The sequence below is a fragment of the Glycine max genome, chromosome 20 (assembly GCF_000004515.6).
Source record: "Glycine max cultivar Williams 82 chromosome 20, Glycine_max_v4.0, whole genome shotgun sequence".
In the NCBI taxonomy this organism is placed as follows: domain Eukaryota; kingdom Viridiplantae; phylum Streptophyta; class Magnoliopsida; order Fabales; family Fabaceae; genus Glycine; species Glycine max.
In genome coordinates, this window is record NC_038256.2 from 40411257 (window position 1) to 40429688 (window position 18432).

The 18432-nt window shown below is 29.2% G+C and overlaps 1 protein-coding gene across 1 annotated transcript; it reads left to right on the plus strand.

Moving 5' to 3' along the window:
• Positions 1-7628: 7628 nt before the first annotated feature.
• Positions 7629-11107, plus strand: LOC100817001 (trihelix transcription factor DF1). Its single transcript, XM_003556104.5, has 2 exons — positions 7629-8217; positions 9055-11107. The coding sequence occupies exons 1-2, from the start codon at positions 7736-7738 to the stop codon at positions 10688-10690; spliced, it is 2118 nt and encodes a 705-aa protein (XP_003556152.4). The 5' UTR covers positions 7629-7735; the 3' UTR covers positions 10691-11107.
• Positions 11108-18432: the final 7325 nt, after the last annotated feature.

The window sequence follows — 18432 nt, forward strand, 5'->3', positions numbered from 1 at the left end:
TATTCCGCACTTCAGGGTGCTATTGTCGATGATGCATACCCTAGGCTACCTGTATATATTACACGTATAATACACAGTGAATGTACAGAGAGAGAAATTACACTTATGGTATGCGTTATTATGCTACTATAATAAAATACCAAAAAATATTTTGTAGGGCATCTTCTCTCTCTAGCTAGCTAGCTAAGTTGTGAAGTTATATATATATATATATATATATATATATAAAAGTTTTATATATAAAGTGAGAACAATTGTCATTTTGAAAAGTAAAAAATTTAGATAAATATTGGTAAAAAATTAAAAGTTATTTAATGATCATTTAATTATATGTATTTTTCTTTGAATCTTAACGATCGATATTCAAATAAGGCCTAATAATTTATATTTATAACTCTCATTCATCACTAGTATAAACAATTTTTTTATTTGATACTCTATATAGAGAGAGACATACACATCTTATCCAGCTAGATATATAGAAGTTCTGCCAGCGAAGCAAAGGAGACATAGAACTAAACGAATAAAATCTAATTTGATGTTTTGAAAGACAAGCAATGTGGTTAAGCAAGTTATTGTTGAAGTGTAGAGAGATAGAAAGATTAAAGAAAAAAAGGAAGGGAGAAAAAGTATTTGAAGAAAGGGGTATGGCAAATGTTATGATGAGATGCTTACTTTTGTACATGAGTTCCTATCCTTTATTCACTGTCAATATTAACCAATCAGATATTCCATCTCACATGTTCAATGAACAAAAGAGAGACATATTCATGTGTGGTTGTGTCTTAATTTTTTTTTCTTTACGGAATACTAAAATGGTTTGTGGAGTTTGCTTGATTGAATTTAAAACTACTAATAAAATGACATTTGGATTCATGTGTCTGAAAAGTATGCAAGTTTATTTTAGAATTTGGAATTTCATTTTGTATGTTGTTCAAATTCTCGCAATGTTGCGAATAATATTTTTTTTAATTCAAGTAATGTTATATATATATATAAACTTAGTTAGGATCCAACCTACAGGAATAGTCTCACATAATATCTCCACATTGAAAATATAGAAAAAAAATTGCATCCTCAACTATTTATATGGAAAAACAGAGAAATATTGTTTACCAAACATCTGTGGTCCTGACTCCTTGCATTATGATTTATAAATATCTGCTATATGTGATTTCCATAAGCCCCCCCCCCCCCCCCCCCTATATTTTTCTATTAAACAATGGCTACAACTATCCAAATTGAATAAGTATTGTTTAATCTAACAACTTCTTATTCAAGTGTCATAAATATATTCGCATGTTATAAAACAATTGATAAAATAAAAATAATGTGCATCTTAATTTTTTAAAATCTATTTTAAGCTACGCATTTATGGTGATAGTTAAGGGTGTAACAAATTCACTTAAGCTATTCGGTTTAACCTATCTATACATGTATTTGTAATTTTTTACATGCATATAATAGCATTAAATATTTATTTATTTACTTTTGTTTAAGATCACATATTTTTTACATGAATGACAATCTCACTTGAAAATATAATTATCATAAACGATAAAAAAATTTATTTTAACATATATATACAAGGACGGAACCTTGTTAAGTGCTACAGCGGCAGTAGCCCTCATACATTAACAAAATTCCCTTTACATCTATTTTCATTACTATATATTTGCTCCCTTCTCCTGGCAGTTGGCATTCTATATGCTAATATTACCTTTCTTTTACTATGACACAACTATTTTACCATGTTGATACATTTATTTTAATTAAAAATGTATAAGGCTGCATGGCAGCACAAGCCAGTGTCATTTTCTTCTTTTACTTGTTGCTGTTTTATTTTTAAAAAAAAGTTTAATAGTTATGCTTGATAATTTAATATTATAAATTAATTAAAAATTATTGTCAATAACATTTAAATTAAATATTATAGAAATAAAAAACTTATCATATATAATTATTTATAATTGAATAACAATGTAAAATTATTTTAATAATATTATTAGTGTGTAGTTTTTTTCTGTTTATTTTATATATTTTATTTATAGCAATATTCATGATTGATTCATGTGTTAAATTTTTGGTCCCAAACAAAAATTATTCGTTTCATTTCTGTTTCTACACCTAAGTTTCAAACTTAAAATTATTAATTAAGCTAAATTAATTCATGATAGTTGATTTACACGTGTATATATTCAACTTTTTTTTACTTATATTGTACAATACACATTTAGAAGTAAAATCAACCTTTGACACATCAAACTAAGTTCATTATAATGAATTAATTAAAATTAAATGTAATAAATAATTGGTTAGACGAAATAGGTAAATCATTGTATTAATTTATTTGACACATGCATATTTCGATCCAATCTGGTATCATTTTAGTTAGATTTTAATCAGATATTTATTGCTTATTATTAAAGTCTTTTCATATCTAAGATCAAATTCGATAGCTGGATTAAAATTAAGAGTTTATTTTTCCTTAAAAATATTATTATTACGACTTTATAAAAGATAACTACTGTCCCAAAATAAATTTCGTCCTAAATTATTTTACATGCATAAAAAAATAATAAATAAATAATAATTTTACAAAACTAATTTTATTAAATAGATAAAAGAGAATAATATTAATATTATATTAAAAATAAAGTAATATTTATTAGAAATATAAATAAAAAAAGCAATTAATGTTACATTTGAAAATAAAATGTGACAATTATTTTGTAATTATTTTTTTAAAAATATGACACTTATTTTAAGATTGAGGGATTATAATTTTTCTGAGTTATCTAATGAATGAAATATTCCTATTAATAAGTTTACACTTTCTAGTTTTGTCGGGTACATGAATAAAGATAAAAAGGAGAGTGGATCGATTGACATGGTTGAGATATAATTTTTTTGGTAAATGCTCGATATATATTTAAGAATGAAAAAAAATGAGACAATTAAAGTGAAAATAACTCTTAAAAAAATATTTTATTGAAAATTATTCTTAAAAATACTAGCTTTGAAAATTGCTCTTGAAACACTTTTAATGAAATGTGATAATTCAATTTATAATATAAAAAACATTAATCTTTCTTTTATATTATCAATTGCCTACCTTTTTTTTTCATCAATTGGCGAACACATAGATTAACTTACTTAAATTATTATGGTTTAACCAGTTATTTAAAAAAAAAAAAAGCTTATGATTCACCATTTTTTAAAACAAAAGAAAATAAAAATGTAACTCCACATGCCATCACCAATTTACCTAGATACCCCACCATTACCCATTGCCTTGGGCCCTTGGGTATAGTCTACTTTAACTAAAATGCCCTCTGCGCATGATTCGCAGGTGTTTTGCAAATTAGATTTGTACAAATAGATCTCGAAATAAAAAGCTAATCCTAGATGATTATATGCATTAAATGGTATATTGATTAAGTGGGACCCGCATCCTTGCATTATATATGTGCTTGCATTTCCCCTTGTTTTGTTTCAATTATTGACTTACTGAATTGATGGCAAGAAAAAAAAAAGATAAAGTAAATATACTTTTTCATTTTTTTTCCCCTGTTATATTTCAGTTCCATTTTTTTATAGTTAATGAGACAGGATGCACATACAAATTTTAAGGTTTAACTGAAAAAAAGTGGTAGAATGGGAAAATATTCTGGCTCAATATTATCGGGCAGCTGGATAATATAACTTTGGCACTCGTTTTCCATTTTCTTATATGGTCATATTATATGGATTAAAAAAGGCGCAAAAAAAAACATAATATCAGATATAATTTTATTAAGTTTCCGAAAGTGTAAATGTAATTTGTCCTAAGTGAATCATGCCATTTATAGTATTTCCTATTCTTTTAACCGTGTGGGTTTCATTTCATATCTGACCAAATTTTTTTGCCACACATATTTATTGACATTAAAAGTTAACGTAATTAAAGAATGCATTTCTCCGCAGGAAAAAATGATTTTGTAAACATTTATTATGGTTACTAATTCTAAGGAATAATGTCTTTCAAAAGAAATTTTCTTTTTGTCTCATGTAAAATAATGGTTCGCAAAACGGATTCCAATTGACAAAAATACACACCCAATATAGAAGAATACAAAATGAAATACATAACAAGTGAAATAAAAATAAAAAATTCAAATATTCAACAACCTTATCTCAATATCAAGTCATTTTCAAGTGCAAGTGCAACGATCAAAGAGGTTTAGAATTTAAAATTCGAAAGAGAAACGCAACGTTCACTTAGCTCAGCCGTGGTGCCATAATTGTATATGTGTAGGACTGTAGGAGCCATTGTCTTTGATATAGAATATATATATATAAATAGGAAATCATCCCATATGTCACACCATAACCTATATATCCCTGCTCTCTAATTTTTCTTCATTTTTTATCCATATGAATTCAACCTTCGGTATTAAAAAAATTTACAATAATTCATATATACTATTCAATTAACTAATCTAAATCCTTTTTTCCTGGTTTAAGAATTAACACAACATCCAAGTTTTTTAAGATCGATATTTCTCTTTAAAAAATTTGATATTTCTACAATATTTCTATATAAATTGTTCTTATAAATTAACTTAATAAGCTTTCATTTATCAATAGAATAAAATATTTAATATTTTTATGTTATTTCATGTTTTTTACTTTTCAAGTAATATTACTTTCTGTTTAAAAAAACATAAGAGAATCTTATCATGCATGTTATTAGATATATAATTACATCACTATATTTAAATGGATAATTTTTACATGCATCTTCCTAATGAATAAGGTTAATAATAATCTTGATTACTAATGAAAAGAAGATTAAAAGCCATATGTGTTTTTAGAAAACCAAACCCTCGCCAGTATTGATTCTCACGTTCGAACCCACATTTTTCGGAAAATATTTTCTAATCACATAGCCGCGAGGGGAAGTGATTGTTCAGTATGTATAAGAATAAACTATCAACATGTATTATTTTAAAAAGTAACCATTATAGTTATTTTAAAAAAATGATTATAAGAAAACTAATTCATATTTATATATGCTAATTCGTAAAATATTTATAGATTAATGAGACAACTACTTTTATATATTAGAATACTAATAGAGATATTCTTTGAAAGAGAAAAAAGTATTTATCTCGATTTTTTAAAATACTCTAAAATAATCTTCATGTTAGAGCAAATGCTCAAAATTTAGTTTGTTGAAAAAAGTTGGAATAGGACTTTAAAACTTATGGACCGCTTTTTCTCCCCCTTTGCGTCCAAAGATAGTTTTACATTTTTTTTGTGTGTGTGAGAAACGGATGTTTTATGAAATATTTAAGCAAACACATTTTTTTGTTCAACAATTTTATTTTGTTTTAGACAATTAGAATTGGACCAGATGATATCACATTGCTTTCTCTCTGATCAAAGAAGAATTGATTGTTGTTTGATTCTTTTAATATATTTAATTTCATTATTATAAGAACTAATAATTAATAAACAACCATTAAATATTTAATAACACGCCAAAATTTATTCAGAAAAATGAAACGACTTTTTGAGTAAATAAAAATTAAGCTTAATTGCATATTTATGCTCTCCTACTATTGTCAAAATTTGATTTAATTTTTTTTATGAATTATATTTTTTTTTTACTATTTTAATTGTGAAATTTTGATTTATCTATTAGCTTGGCATTAAACATTTAATAAAAATGTTGACATAACATGGTGACAATGTAAGAAAGTGTTACATCAATATCAACATGCTAATATAACCTTGTAATAAAGTGTTATGTTAATATTTTTATTAAATATTTGACATCAAGTTGTCTAAAACTACAAAATCAAAATTGTAAGAAAATAAAAAAAAAATAGGAATATGAAAATCGATTTTGACGATAGCATAAGACAAAAATGTACTTAAACTTAAAAGTTAATAATTGTATCAAGTTAATAATGTTAGTAATTTTATTTTTTTATAGTTAGTATTTTAAGTAATTAAAAAGATATGCAAATTTTTGAAAAATACTTCATATGATTCCAATAATTTTTTTTTAAAAAAATACTACGCAAATCTTATACTAAGAACAGAGTAAATAAATTAATAAATGAAGACATTAACAAAAAATAATGATATCTCTTGTTAGTCCTTACCCAAATATGAATTCCTGTTTATTTTCTTTCTAAAATATTGTTTCATTGAAGCTTTTAATATTCTTATTATTATGTGATACTACCACCTAATAGGAGTACTTTGATTCTTTAGCCAAAACCTCAACACATTAATATAACAAATGTCATAGTAAAAAAAATGGTGAGTAGTAGTACCAAATTGTACTCCTTTAGAGTAATTACTTTGTTTAAATTTAGCAAACCAATAATTCTTCTCGGAATCACCCATGATCCACAATATCACGGCCATCAAAACTTTGACGCCATTTATTACGGTAGGTCACAAACCCAACAGAACTGGCCACCATTTACTTCTGTTCATAAATAGCTTGGCCTAATAATACGACCTCCTTCAAACTAGTTCTATTCAACAGTGGTTCCCACTTATTAAGATAAACAATTTTCTCCGTTATGAAATACTACTTGAATTACACTTTTTTTCTTAATAACAAACCAAGTTTGAATACCAAAACACACCGCGTAGAATCACAAAAAGATATTTTAATTTAAGCCTTTATTTATTTATTTATTTTTGTCAATTTTCTTTTATCGGGTGTGTGAACGAAAATTTGTCCAAATTTCAATTGTCACGATCAGGGTAGGACCCCAAAAGGCCACATGTAGAGTACCACAGTTGTAGGCAACAAGTTGAAGATTAAAATCAAGACCCCGATGTTTTTCCCCAGTTAATTAACAAATTTTAAAAGAAGGGCATTTTGGGTAAGCCATAGATCTACATTGTAAAAAATCAAATCAAAATAATAATAAAAATATATACAAGGTGTGAAACTGAGGGACAAACCCAGATCACAAACACGCTGATGTAAATAAAATATAGGATAGATTAGCTTCAATGATTAAAGGTCAATGCAGGAACCACGTTAGGGCCTGTTTGGTCTTTTCCCAATGAGTATGTCTAACCGCTACTGAAATCCAAAAAAAAAAAAACACATCCCAAAAGAAAAAAAGCAACAAAGCTCATCTTCATCTTCATCCCAAGAAAAGGAAATTAATAATAACGTAAATTTCAGACCAAAAAAAGGGTTAAAAAATACTTTTAAATAGAAAAAATAAAAAAAGGGAAACAAAAAAGGTGACCTACAGGAGCCAGCCCTTAACTAAATATAGCTGGACAGACAAAAATCAACAATTATCTCCATCGTCACTGTTCGCAGCTGTTCAAAAATCTATGCATCGATTTATTATTTTCATAAATAAATAATTAAGTAAATACTACCACACAAAAATAAATAAATACTCCAGTTGCTCTATTTTTCCGTGCCACATTCCTTATTACCATATCAAAAGAGCAGAGTCAGGTGAATTTACCGTATGAGTACAGATAAACAATACAGAAAAAAATAAAAATAACTGAAGATTCCACAGCTAAAAAAGAGAAGAAAAGGAAAGTAGGAAACACGTTAAAAAAGTTATAAAATACTATAATAAAAAAGCAAAAAAAGAAAAATATTTATTTATTCCTATTACAATTAATAATTCCTAGAAAATAATAAAAATAAATAAATTCACCTCCCGCATATATAGAGAGAGAGAAGTTTGGTATGTATATACAAGCACATATACATATACACAAAATAAAAAGGCATCTAAAAAATTTGAAAGAATTCACCACCCTTTTTGCTCTGTTTATATTTTTAATTTTTCTCCTGCTCTCAGCTGCTGTAAGTAATTGTTGCGGTGCTGTTTTGGCAAAGAGGGAGAGAGAGAGAGACCCAAAAGAGACTATGCTCGGGGACTCAGCTCTGTTGGGAGGAGGAGGAGGAGAAGGTGGTGCCTCCGCCGATGTAGTGGCGGCGACCGCCACGCATGATGCGACAACGACGACGACGACCGGAGGAGGCGGTGGCGGATCAAATAATTCGGGGGACGATGAGAGGGGTAGAATCGAAGAAGGTGAACGTAGCTTCGGCGGTAACCGGTGGCCGCGACAAGAGACTTTGGCTTTGTTAAGGATACGCTCCGACATGGACGTGGCGTTTCGAGATGCAAGTGTTAAAGGTCCCTTGTGGGAAGAAGTATCCAGGTATGCGTCACTCACTACTCAATTATATATATTAATCTATCTTATTATATATATATCATTTCTCTTCTCTTTTCACTTTGCTTCTTCTCATTCAATTCATGTCAATTTTGCTGAGGAGATCTGTGGATTCAATAATTTTGCTTTTGCTTTTTAAATTTTATTCTTGCAAATGTATTCGGTTTTCAGTTTTCTTCTAGCTTCAAATTCAATTCAATCTTTCCTCTCTATTGGATTTTGCTTCCTTTTCCAGTTCCTTTTTGTGTATTTTTTCTTAATTTCTTTCTTTCTTTTGGAGTTTAAGAGCATAAAATAATTATAGAAGAATTTAGATTTGCAGTCTTCACGATTTGGGTGTGATTTGCTTTTCTGACATTTACTTTGATTCATGTCCTATTTTCCAAATAAGTTACCCACTTGAATTGAATTATCAAAAGCGAGATTTTTCTCCCCACTCCCCCTTTTATTTCGCATACCAACTCCTACGGGAAATTAAGGAAGAAGATTATCTGTCAAATCTTCTAACTCGGGTTCATGTGTTTCTCATGGGAGACATTTCTGTTCATCATCAATTCATGCCATTTTGTTACCCAAAATTTCAATTACGTGCAACTTTTACATTTTCTCCCATCTCTTTTTCACTTACTTCTTTTTTCCCACTGCTTGATTAATTCACCTCATATATGTTTTTTATTTTATGTTTATCTCATGCTCACAATGCTTTTTATCCTTTGTCCTCTAGCTGAATTTGATGAGATAAGATAAACCCAGGAGAAAACTCTCCTCTCTCTCTCTCTCCTTATTTTTTTTTTCATTTTTTGTCTTCTCCTTGTGTATCAGGAAAATGGCAGAGCTTGGGTATCACAGAAGCTCCAAGAAGTGCAAAGAAAAATTCGAGAACGTGTACAAGTACCACAAGAGAACCAAAGAAGGTCGAAGTGGGAAACAAGATGGAAAAACATATCGTTTCTTTGATCAACTACAAGCCCTTGAGAACCACTCTCCAACACCCCATTCCCCCAACCCTTCATCAAAACCACTACAATCAGCACCATCAAGAGTAGTAGCAACAACAACTGCATCATCAATGTCACTACCAATTCCAACACCAACAACAACAGTGCCAATGCAGCCAATATTGTCCAACACTATACCCACAAGTAGTGTCCCCAATATCACTGTTCCATCAACAACAATACTCCCTATAACCATACCTCAACCCATTCTCACCACCCCATCAATAAACCTCACAATCCCTTCTTACCCTCCATCAAACCCTACCAATTTCCCACCGCCATCAAACCCTACCCCACCACTCTCTTTCCCCACCGACACCTTCTCCAATTCCACCTCCTCCTCCTCCACCTCCTCCGACGAAACATTGGAAAGGAGACGCAAGAGGAAGCGCAAATGGAAGGATTTCTTCGAGAGACTGATGAAGGAAGTGATCGAGAAGCAAGAGGAGCTACAAAAGAAGTTCTTGGAAGCAATAGAGAAACGCGAACACGACAGAATAGCAAGAGAAGAAGCATGGAGAGTACAAGAGATGCAAAGAATCAATAGAGAAAGAGAAATCTTAGCACAAGAAAGGTCCATAGCCGCAGCCAAAGACGCAGCCGTTATGTCATTCCTTCAAAAAATAGCCGAACAACAAAACCTCGGTCAAGCGTTGACCAACATCAACCTCGTACAACCACAACCACAACTACAACCACAACCACCGGTACAACAACAAGTGACACCACCTAATATAGTACCAGCTCCTATGCAACAACCACTGCCTGTGATTGTTACACAGCCTGTGGTGTTGCCAGTGGTATCACAAGTGACCAATATGGAGATAATGAAAGCCGATAATAATAACAACAATAACAATAATAACAACTGCGAAAATTTCTTGCCACCGAGTTCTTCTCGGTGGCCGAAAGTGGAGGTTCAGGCATTGATAAAGCTTCGAACGAGCATGGATGAGAAGTATCAAGAGAATGGACCAAAGGGTCCCCTCTGGGAGGAGATCTCAGCCTCAATGAAGAAGCTGGGGTACAACCGAAACGCGAAAAGGTGCAAGGAGAAATGGGAGAACATCAACAAGTACTTCAAGAAAGTGAAGGAAAGCAACAAGCGGAGACCGGAAGATTCCAAGACGTGCCCTTATTTCCACCAGCTGGACGCGCTGTACAGGCAGAAGCACAAAGCCGAAGAGAGCACCGCGGCGGCGAAGGCGGAGAGCGCGGTGGCACCGTTGATGGTGCAGCCGGAGCAGCAATGGCCACCTCAGCAGCAGGATGATAGGGACATCACAATGGAAGACATGGAGAACGAAGATGATGAATATGAGGAAGAGAGGGAAGGAGAGGAAGAAGAAGAAGAGGATGAAGAGGATGAAGAAGGTGGTGGTGGGAACTATGAGATAGTGGCAAACAAAACAAGTGGCGGTGGTGGTGCTGCTGCTTCAGTGGGGGCTTCAACGGAGTAGTGTGGGGTGGGTCAGAGAAAGTGCAGGGGTTGTCGGAGGTGGCCATTGTGGTGGAGAAATTTAAGAAACTGAATATTCAAGTAGGGTGAAGTTACACATGGCAATGGCATGGGTAATGGTGGTATCGACCTGTGGTGGAAAGATGAGGTTTGCTTTGGTTGGTTGGTACTTTGTTGTAGCATATAGTCAGTAAGATTATATGTTTCTTTTTTCTGTTTTATAAAAAAAGTTGTTTATTTTTTGGGAGAATAAATAAAAGTCCGATCAGAGAGGGAATTTAAGATAGAGACCAATAAAGAAGAAGAGGGGCCTTAATTAAGGTTGTATTTTTTTTTTTTTTATCTTCATCTTGTTTTTTATGTTCGTTCCTGGTGCTGTAAATGGGAGGAGATTAATTCGGGTTTTGTCCTTTTCTTATCTCTCAGTTTTGACATCTTCTTACCCTTCCAATGACTGTCATTGACTTCTTTTTCAATTCCCACATTTTTTTTTTCTTGTTTTAGCTTCTTCTTTTTATTATTATTTTAGCTTATATGTTGGTGTAAATTAAGTTTAGCACAGAGGATAGTAGACAGTCAAATGTTTTAAATATATGTTATTTAAATATTATAAATACTTTTTATTCTGCCTAAATATATTAAATTTGAACATTATTCCTTTAATTTTTAAATTAACTTTGCTCTTTATAAATTTTTTTTCAAAAGTTTAGTCTTTATCATTATTTATTATTTATGTGGCTTGCATTTAGACCTGTCACATTAGTAATTATTGCAAAACAAAATATAATATATTTAAGATTTATAAGAAAAAAAATTAATAATTTTTTCACAGTAAAATTAAAATTTATTATATTTACAGTGACTAACAAATACGTTAAAATTATTTAAAATTTAACTTCTAATTATATAAAAATTCAAAATATTAAAAAGTAATTTCCTTTAGACACACACACACACACACATATATATATATATATATATATATATATAAAAGAAAAAACAAATAATTTTATACTATTTAAAAATATTAATTTACATCATTTAATTTTCTAATATCAAGTAAAAAAATAAAATTATTTTTAAAATGTGCTTGGTTGAAACTTACAATTATAAATAAAAAGGAATTAAAATTAAATAAAAGATATTTTAAAAATAATAATATTAAATAAAATAAAATAAAATAAATTTATTTATATTTAAGTTCATCATAAAAAATTATTTGAGATTTTGGTGAATTAATTGCCCCGTTTTCCGTTTTGCACTAACTTATTAGCCATTTGTCAGATATCATAAAAGAGGATCAGAAAATTATGGAATTTAACTGTTGTTGGAGCAGAAAAAATGGGTTGCAAAACAAGGTTTTAATCGTGAAAAGTGAGAAGAGAAAGATAAATAAATGATATTAAAGGAGCCTTAAATTGTTAGGATAATGACCCTACATTTTGCATTGTAAGAGACTCTTCTGAAAGCAGAAAATGCTCATCACACATGGAGTCATAAATCATAAACCCTTGAAGGGGAGGGTCCACCAAGAGGAATCTTGTGAGTTGTGAGTAACCTCACTCTGAAAAGAACCTAAAACACAAGCATGCAGTTGTTGTCTCTGTGGCACTGTGCATGCAAGGTGATGTGTTTCTCTTCATGGGTGTCAGTCCTAAGAAAGAGATGAAGGTTCATCATGATCATCATCATCATGATCATCATCTAAATGGGTCAACTTTTTCTGCTGTTAATGTGCTTTTGTCAGGCTTTCATCAGCATCCAAATATCTAATGTATGCTCAGATCCCGTTTCTGAAAACAAAATGTGTACTTGTTTAAAAAAAATGATAAATGTGTTTTATTAATTTCTTTTCTCTAAAAAGACGTGTATATTGATTGGTTTATAAGTATGGGAATGGGAGAGATTATGTAGTGCTTTTGGTATATTATATATACATATTTGCACATATGAGAGATTGCTATGATGAAGGAATTTTCACTTGGAATAAAACAGGTCATTATTTTTCTTTAAACTCATGCACAATGATTTGGTGGGTATCTAATTCTCCTCTTTATACACTTTTGATTTATTTTTCTAGTTATTGCTCTTACTAAATGTTGACGTATGTTTACTGTTGTCAATGCAAATCATACTCCTCGTTCTCCCGAGTTAATTTATCACTTCCAAATTCATTTAGTTGGCGGAATCATTTCTAGGTTTCAATGTTTCATAATTTTCCTTTGAACTTTTTAACAAAGGATAGGATGATAAGGGGTATCCAATTCTCCTTTCTTATATTCTTTAGTTAATTTTCTGTGTGTGTGTGTATATATATATATATATATATATATATATATATATACTTTTGTAAATACAATTTAGAGAGTGAGTCTTTTATTATTTTCACTCCCTATATTTGTAATATTAATTCTATCCATTTTTTATTATTTGGATATGTCCTTCAATTAGTAAAAAATTATCTTTGAACCATCTCAAACTACCCTCCATTTGATCTTCTTATTTGCATATCATTTTCAATCCACTCTCTTTTATTTCTATTTCTAAATTTAAAGAAATTATCGATATTTTTTTACTTCTAATTATCAATAGTTAAAAATAATATTATATTATAATTTAAATTCTTCATTATAAATTTATAATATAATTATATAGTAAATATAATTATATAGTAAAAGGTATTTATTTATTATAAATTTTAATTATATAAAATAAACTTTTATCATATACTATATACAAGCTAAAATACTAGTTTATTTTAATTTTGAATTATTGAATCTGTACCAAGCAATAATGCATTTTATACTATACATCATATTGTTGTGTTAATTATTTATATACTATCAATAAATTTGGTTTTTTTTTTGTCAAAGACTTTTAATGTATGAAGACTGGTTGAATCTTGAATAATTCATGTTTAGTCATCATGTGAATCTATTAAAAGAGTAAATTTTTTTATTTATAAGAATTGAATTCGATTTATTTTTAAGATAAAATCAAACTTTTTGTCTCTTAAATTGACAGGCATTGTTGCCTCCAGATTTCCCCATCTCTACACGGTTTTAATTATTTTTCCAATAGTCCAATTAATAGTATTTATGCTTAATGTCTACATGGTTTTAATTAATGATTTTTTTATTATTGAGTTCATCACTACAAATTTGAATTACACCCTGTAATCTTATCCTCCGTTTTTTATTTTATGAATTCTGACCAAAATGGGACACGCAAGGAATAATCGCTACTTACAAAAGTCCCACTTCATGGCCTCAAAATAAAGAAAACCCTCAATTTTATGGTTAAGATAATATAAAAATATAAATCTTTAGGTACTTGTATAATTTGAGTAGAATTATTAAAAATAACAAAGAGTAATTAAAAAAAGTGAGAGGGGAATGAAGGTTAATTTACAGGTGATGTTATATTCGAAATTGTGGATTTGGCAGAAAATACGAGTCTCTCCCATGAACATGATGGTGCATGTCTCTATTTGACTTATGTATGCCCTACAATTTTGTCCATTTTGATGAAAATAGCGCGTTAAAGATGTGGCCCAGAGTATTGATTGGCCTGCATTTACCTCCTACGGATAGGAATAATTATTCTGTTACACATCAACAGTTTGAGGCATAAACGCTCCAGTTACAGCAGTACCTTCATTCATATATACGTGCATGCAGAAAAAGTCTACGGACCCTATTCCTTTGTCGGAGGCAAACAAATTCAACTCATGCTCACACACCCGCTTCACCTTATTCATTGCCATCAATCACTGCTCACTGTTATCTAATCTAACAGACTCAGACACTTGGGAAATAAACTACTATATCTCTTATGTTAAATTCTTCAATTAATATTGTGCCATTTTTACTCAACTTCTTGTCTTTTAAAGACTTTGTTCTTTTTTTTTTTAGATTTTTTGAAGACAATTCTATTCAATTAATACATTGTTGGACACTCTCAATAAATATTAAAGCTTTGATTTAACTCGTTATAAGATATTAACTTTTTTTTGTTAGACTCAACTCTTGTTCCTTTTATTCACCGTTAGTTTTAATTAAAAGATAAAAGTTAAGTATGATATTGTAAATACTAATTAAAAATAAATTTTATTTTACTAACTTGCATTGAATTTCATATGATTTTTAAAAAAAGTTATGGTTTAAATATTCTTTTAGTTTTTGTAATTTAGTATTTTTTGTTTTTTTATTAAAAAAAGTATTCATTTTAATCTTTCTAAATTGTATTTGTTTTGTTTACCATCTCTATTACTAGTCACCATTAAAAAAATGATTACATGACAAAAATACTAATGACATATCACGTCATTATTTGGTGATATCAGCATATCATATTAGTATGGAGTATCAGATCATCATTAACATAAAAGGATGAAAATCAAAATAAATATAATTTATTAGGACTGAAACAAACAAATGACATTTACAAGGATAATAAAATATTTAAGCTTTTAATTATGTATTAAAATAAAATAAATAAATATTTTAATATTAATTTATTCAGATCTTAATCTCTACACTCCTTTTATCGTCAAACTATTTTTCTTATCTATATTTTTTTTGAGTCTTTCTTCATGCTTCATCCTTTTGTGCCTTTCTCACACACTTCACTACCTCCAATCAATTGTGATAGTAATGATAGTGATAGTGAAGGCGACGATAGTAATATTGGTGGTGGTGGTGGGAGCAGCCGAAATAATGATGCTAGTGATGATGATAATGACAATAATAATTGTGTCCGAAACAACAATGGTAGTGATAGTTATGGTGACTATGGTGGTGACAACAACAATATTATCGATGGTGGTGACTACAACAATGTAAGTATGATAATGGCCGCAATGACATGTATTAATGATAGTGACAATAGTAACAATTGTAAAAGCCATTTTTCATAGTAGGAATTTATAAAAACTTAATAGTGTTAAGTGTATCACATTATTAGATATATGAATTTTAATATTTATAATTTGAGGATCTATTTTAATATTTCATTTGAGACTTAAATGATTTTTCAACCCTACAAATATGTCATTTTTTTTTATTTTAGTTCTTATAAGTTATGTTTATTTTTAGTTTAGTCCATTCAAATTAATGATGATGTAACACTCATACTGATGTAAATACTAACAAAAATACAACAACAATCATATTTATATACTTATACGATATTTTCATGTTCTATTTATTTTTATTTTTCTTTCAATACATACTACATATCATATTACATGTGATGTGTTTTGTTATCTTTCTTCTTGAAATAGATACCAATCTTTCTTGAGTACAGAATGGTTTGTTGAATTCATTGTTTAGACTCTTACACCTAATACTTTATTGAGTAATCACTGCATCTCAATTTGATAAGAATCGCCTCCTATTCAGTGTATTTTAGGGGTGTAATAAGGGAAAAATTATTGGATACTCTTGTATTAATCCGGTTGTTATTAATCTTTATATGAAATGTGATTGAGCGTTGTTAATTTTTAAAAAAATTATAAAATTTGAATATATATGGCAAAATTGTAAATATGGTCTCCTATTTGTCCCAAATTTGCAATTTTGATCTCCTATAATTTAATTCACGAATATAGTCATTTATAATCCTATTTCTTCAGTCTCTAACCCCGAAATTTGACATTGACTGTTACTTGCTAATGTTGACTGTCACATGTCATGTTTTTATTGGACATTGACTATCACGTGTTGCACACTTATTGGATGTTAATTTCGTGTACCTAATTAACATTAATCTCCAATAAAATCACGACATATGATAGTCAGCGTCCAATAAAGTATGAGACATGACGGTCAAGGTAAGCAATTAACAATCAACGTCTAATTTCAGGATTGGAGACAGAAATAATGAGATTACAAAAAACAGGGAGACTAAATTGGTGAATTAAATTATAGGGGTCCAAAATTGCAAATTTCGGACAAATAGGAAGACCAAATTTGTAATTTTGCCAATATAAATTATATAAATATTTGTTAATCATGAATACTTGATAATCCTAAACCAATTTTTTTGTATTTGGTCTAAAATGGTCATGATGGAATCCTAATTTATGAATCTAATTTTTAGCATCAGCAAAATAAACAACATATTTGAGATTCTCTTAAATTGGGGAAAATAAAAAGGAAAAGACGAAATTAGAAAAGGAGATGAAAAAAACAACGTCACAATCATAGAAGATTGATAAGTTGAGGACGACTCCCACAAAGAATAGAATTCTTTGATGGAAACTTAAGATTTCGTCTAATCTGAAATTTCATCCAAAGCTGCCAATAAAATGTTTAAGGAGTATATTTATAACTCATACTAAAAATCCTAAATTAGGTCCAAGGCTCAAGGCCCAATAATTAATCTAATAATTAAAAAACTTAAAAATAATAATAAAAGGGCATAGCCCATTACTAGTCCAAAAATAAATCAAAAATACAATTAAAAACAAAAATAAATTATATTCTAAAAGTTGGCTAAAATTTATAAGCTTTGTTTCTTCTTCTCTTTTCTCCATGAGAGAATTTAGTCTCTTGCCAAGCTATTCTTGAAATCTTTTACTCCTTGCTCAAATGATTGGTCTATCCATATTGAGTTCACCTAAGTCAAACTCTTCCTCATTGGATAGTCCTCTATCAGGTCATTTTTAAAATTCAAAACAATAAAACATGATTGACAAGTTAGGTTGAGCCATAAGTTCATTATTTTTTAGTAAAAGACTCGAACCAAACCGATTTCATTCAAGTCAGATTGGTTTGCATTGGATAGTTTGACAACTTTTCAAAATATTATTATATTATGAATTTTTTTAAAAAAAATCAGAGAAAAAATTTACCCAATCAAATATATTATTAAATAAAAGACGACATTCCATAACTAAAACTAAAAGGATAAAAATTGTACTTATCAAAAAGATAGATAAGCCATACTATAATAAGTTAGGTCAAGTTAATCAATTTTACATTTCATTAACCCGACACCCAACTATATGATAGGGTTGACTAAATGAAAGCAAACCAAATCCAGACAGTTAAATTCTAGTTAGGTCAATTCAAGGCAATCAAATTCGAAGGTTTATCGACACATGCTCACGTCCTTGTGTTTTTTTTTTTTTGGGTACTATGTTGTAGTTGTGGAATATTTATTGATTTTGTGTTAACCGTGAAAATTGTAAATAGTTTTGGAAATTATTTTATATTTCTAATAAGTTAATTTTTTCTAGTAATTCTATAACAAATAAATCTTTAAGAATAAGAAATGAAATCCATTTTTGATTACAAGTCTTTTTTAATCAAACAACCAATTATAGTTTTCAACTTAATATAATTGTCTAACTATTCATGAAAATAGCAATAATAATCTCAATAGTGGTATCCATAACGAAGGATTTTATATAAACATTTTCTCTAACAATTCCTATAGTAATACTTTTCAATAATAATTATAATCATGCAATCTCTTATGAATTCAATTAATAACAAACAAATGGGATTGGATAAAAGTAAAGTTTAGAGAAGAAATGGAGATTGAAAAAAATAAAAGGTTTAGAAAGATACATAAAATTAAATGAAACATAAATTCATTAAAAGTGGGATGAATACATACACTACAATCTTTGAAACGGGAACCATTTTTGAGTGTGACATTGTTAGTATTTAATGATTTGAATAATAGTAATTCAATCCAATGAAAATAGTTATCATAGGTTTTTATTTATAGACT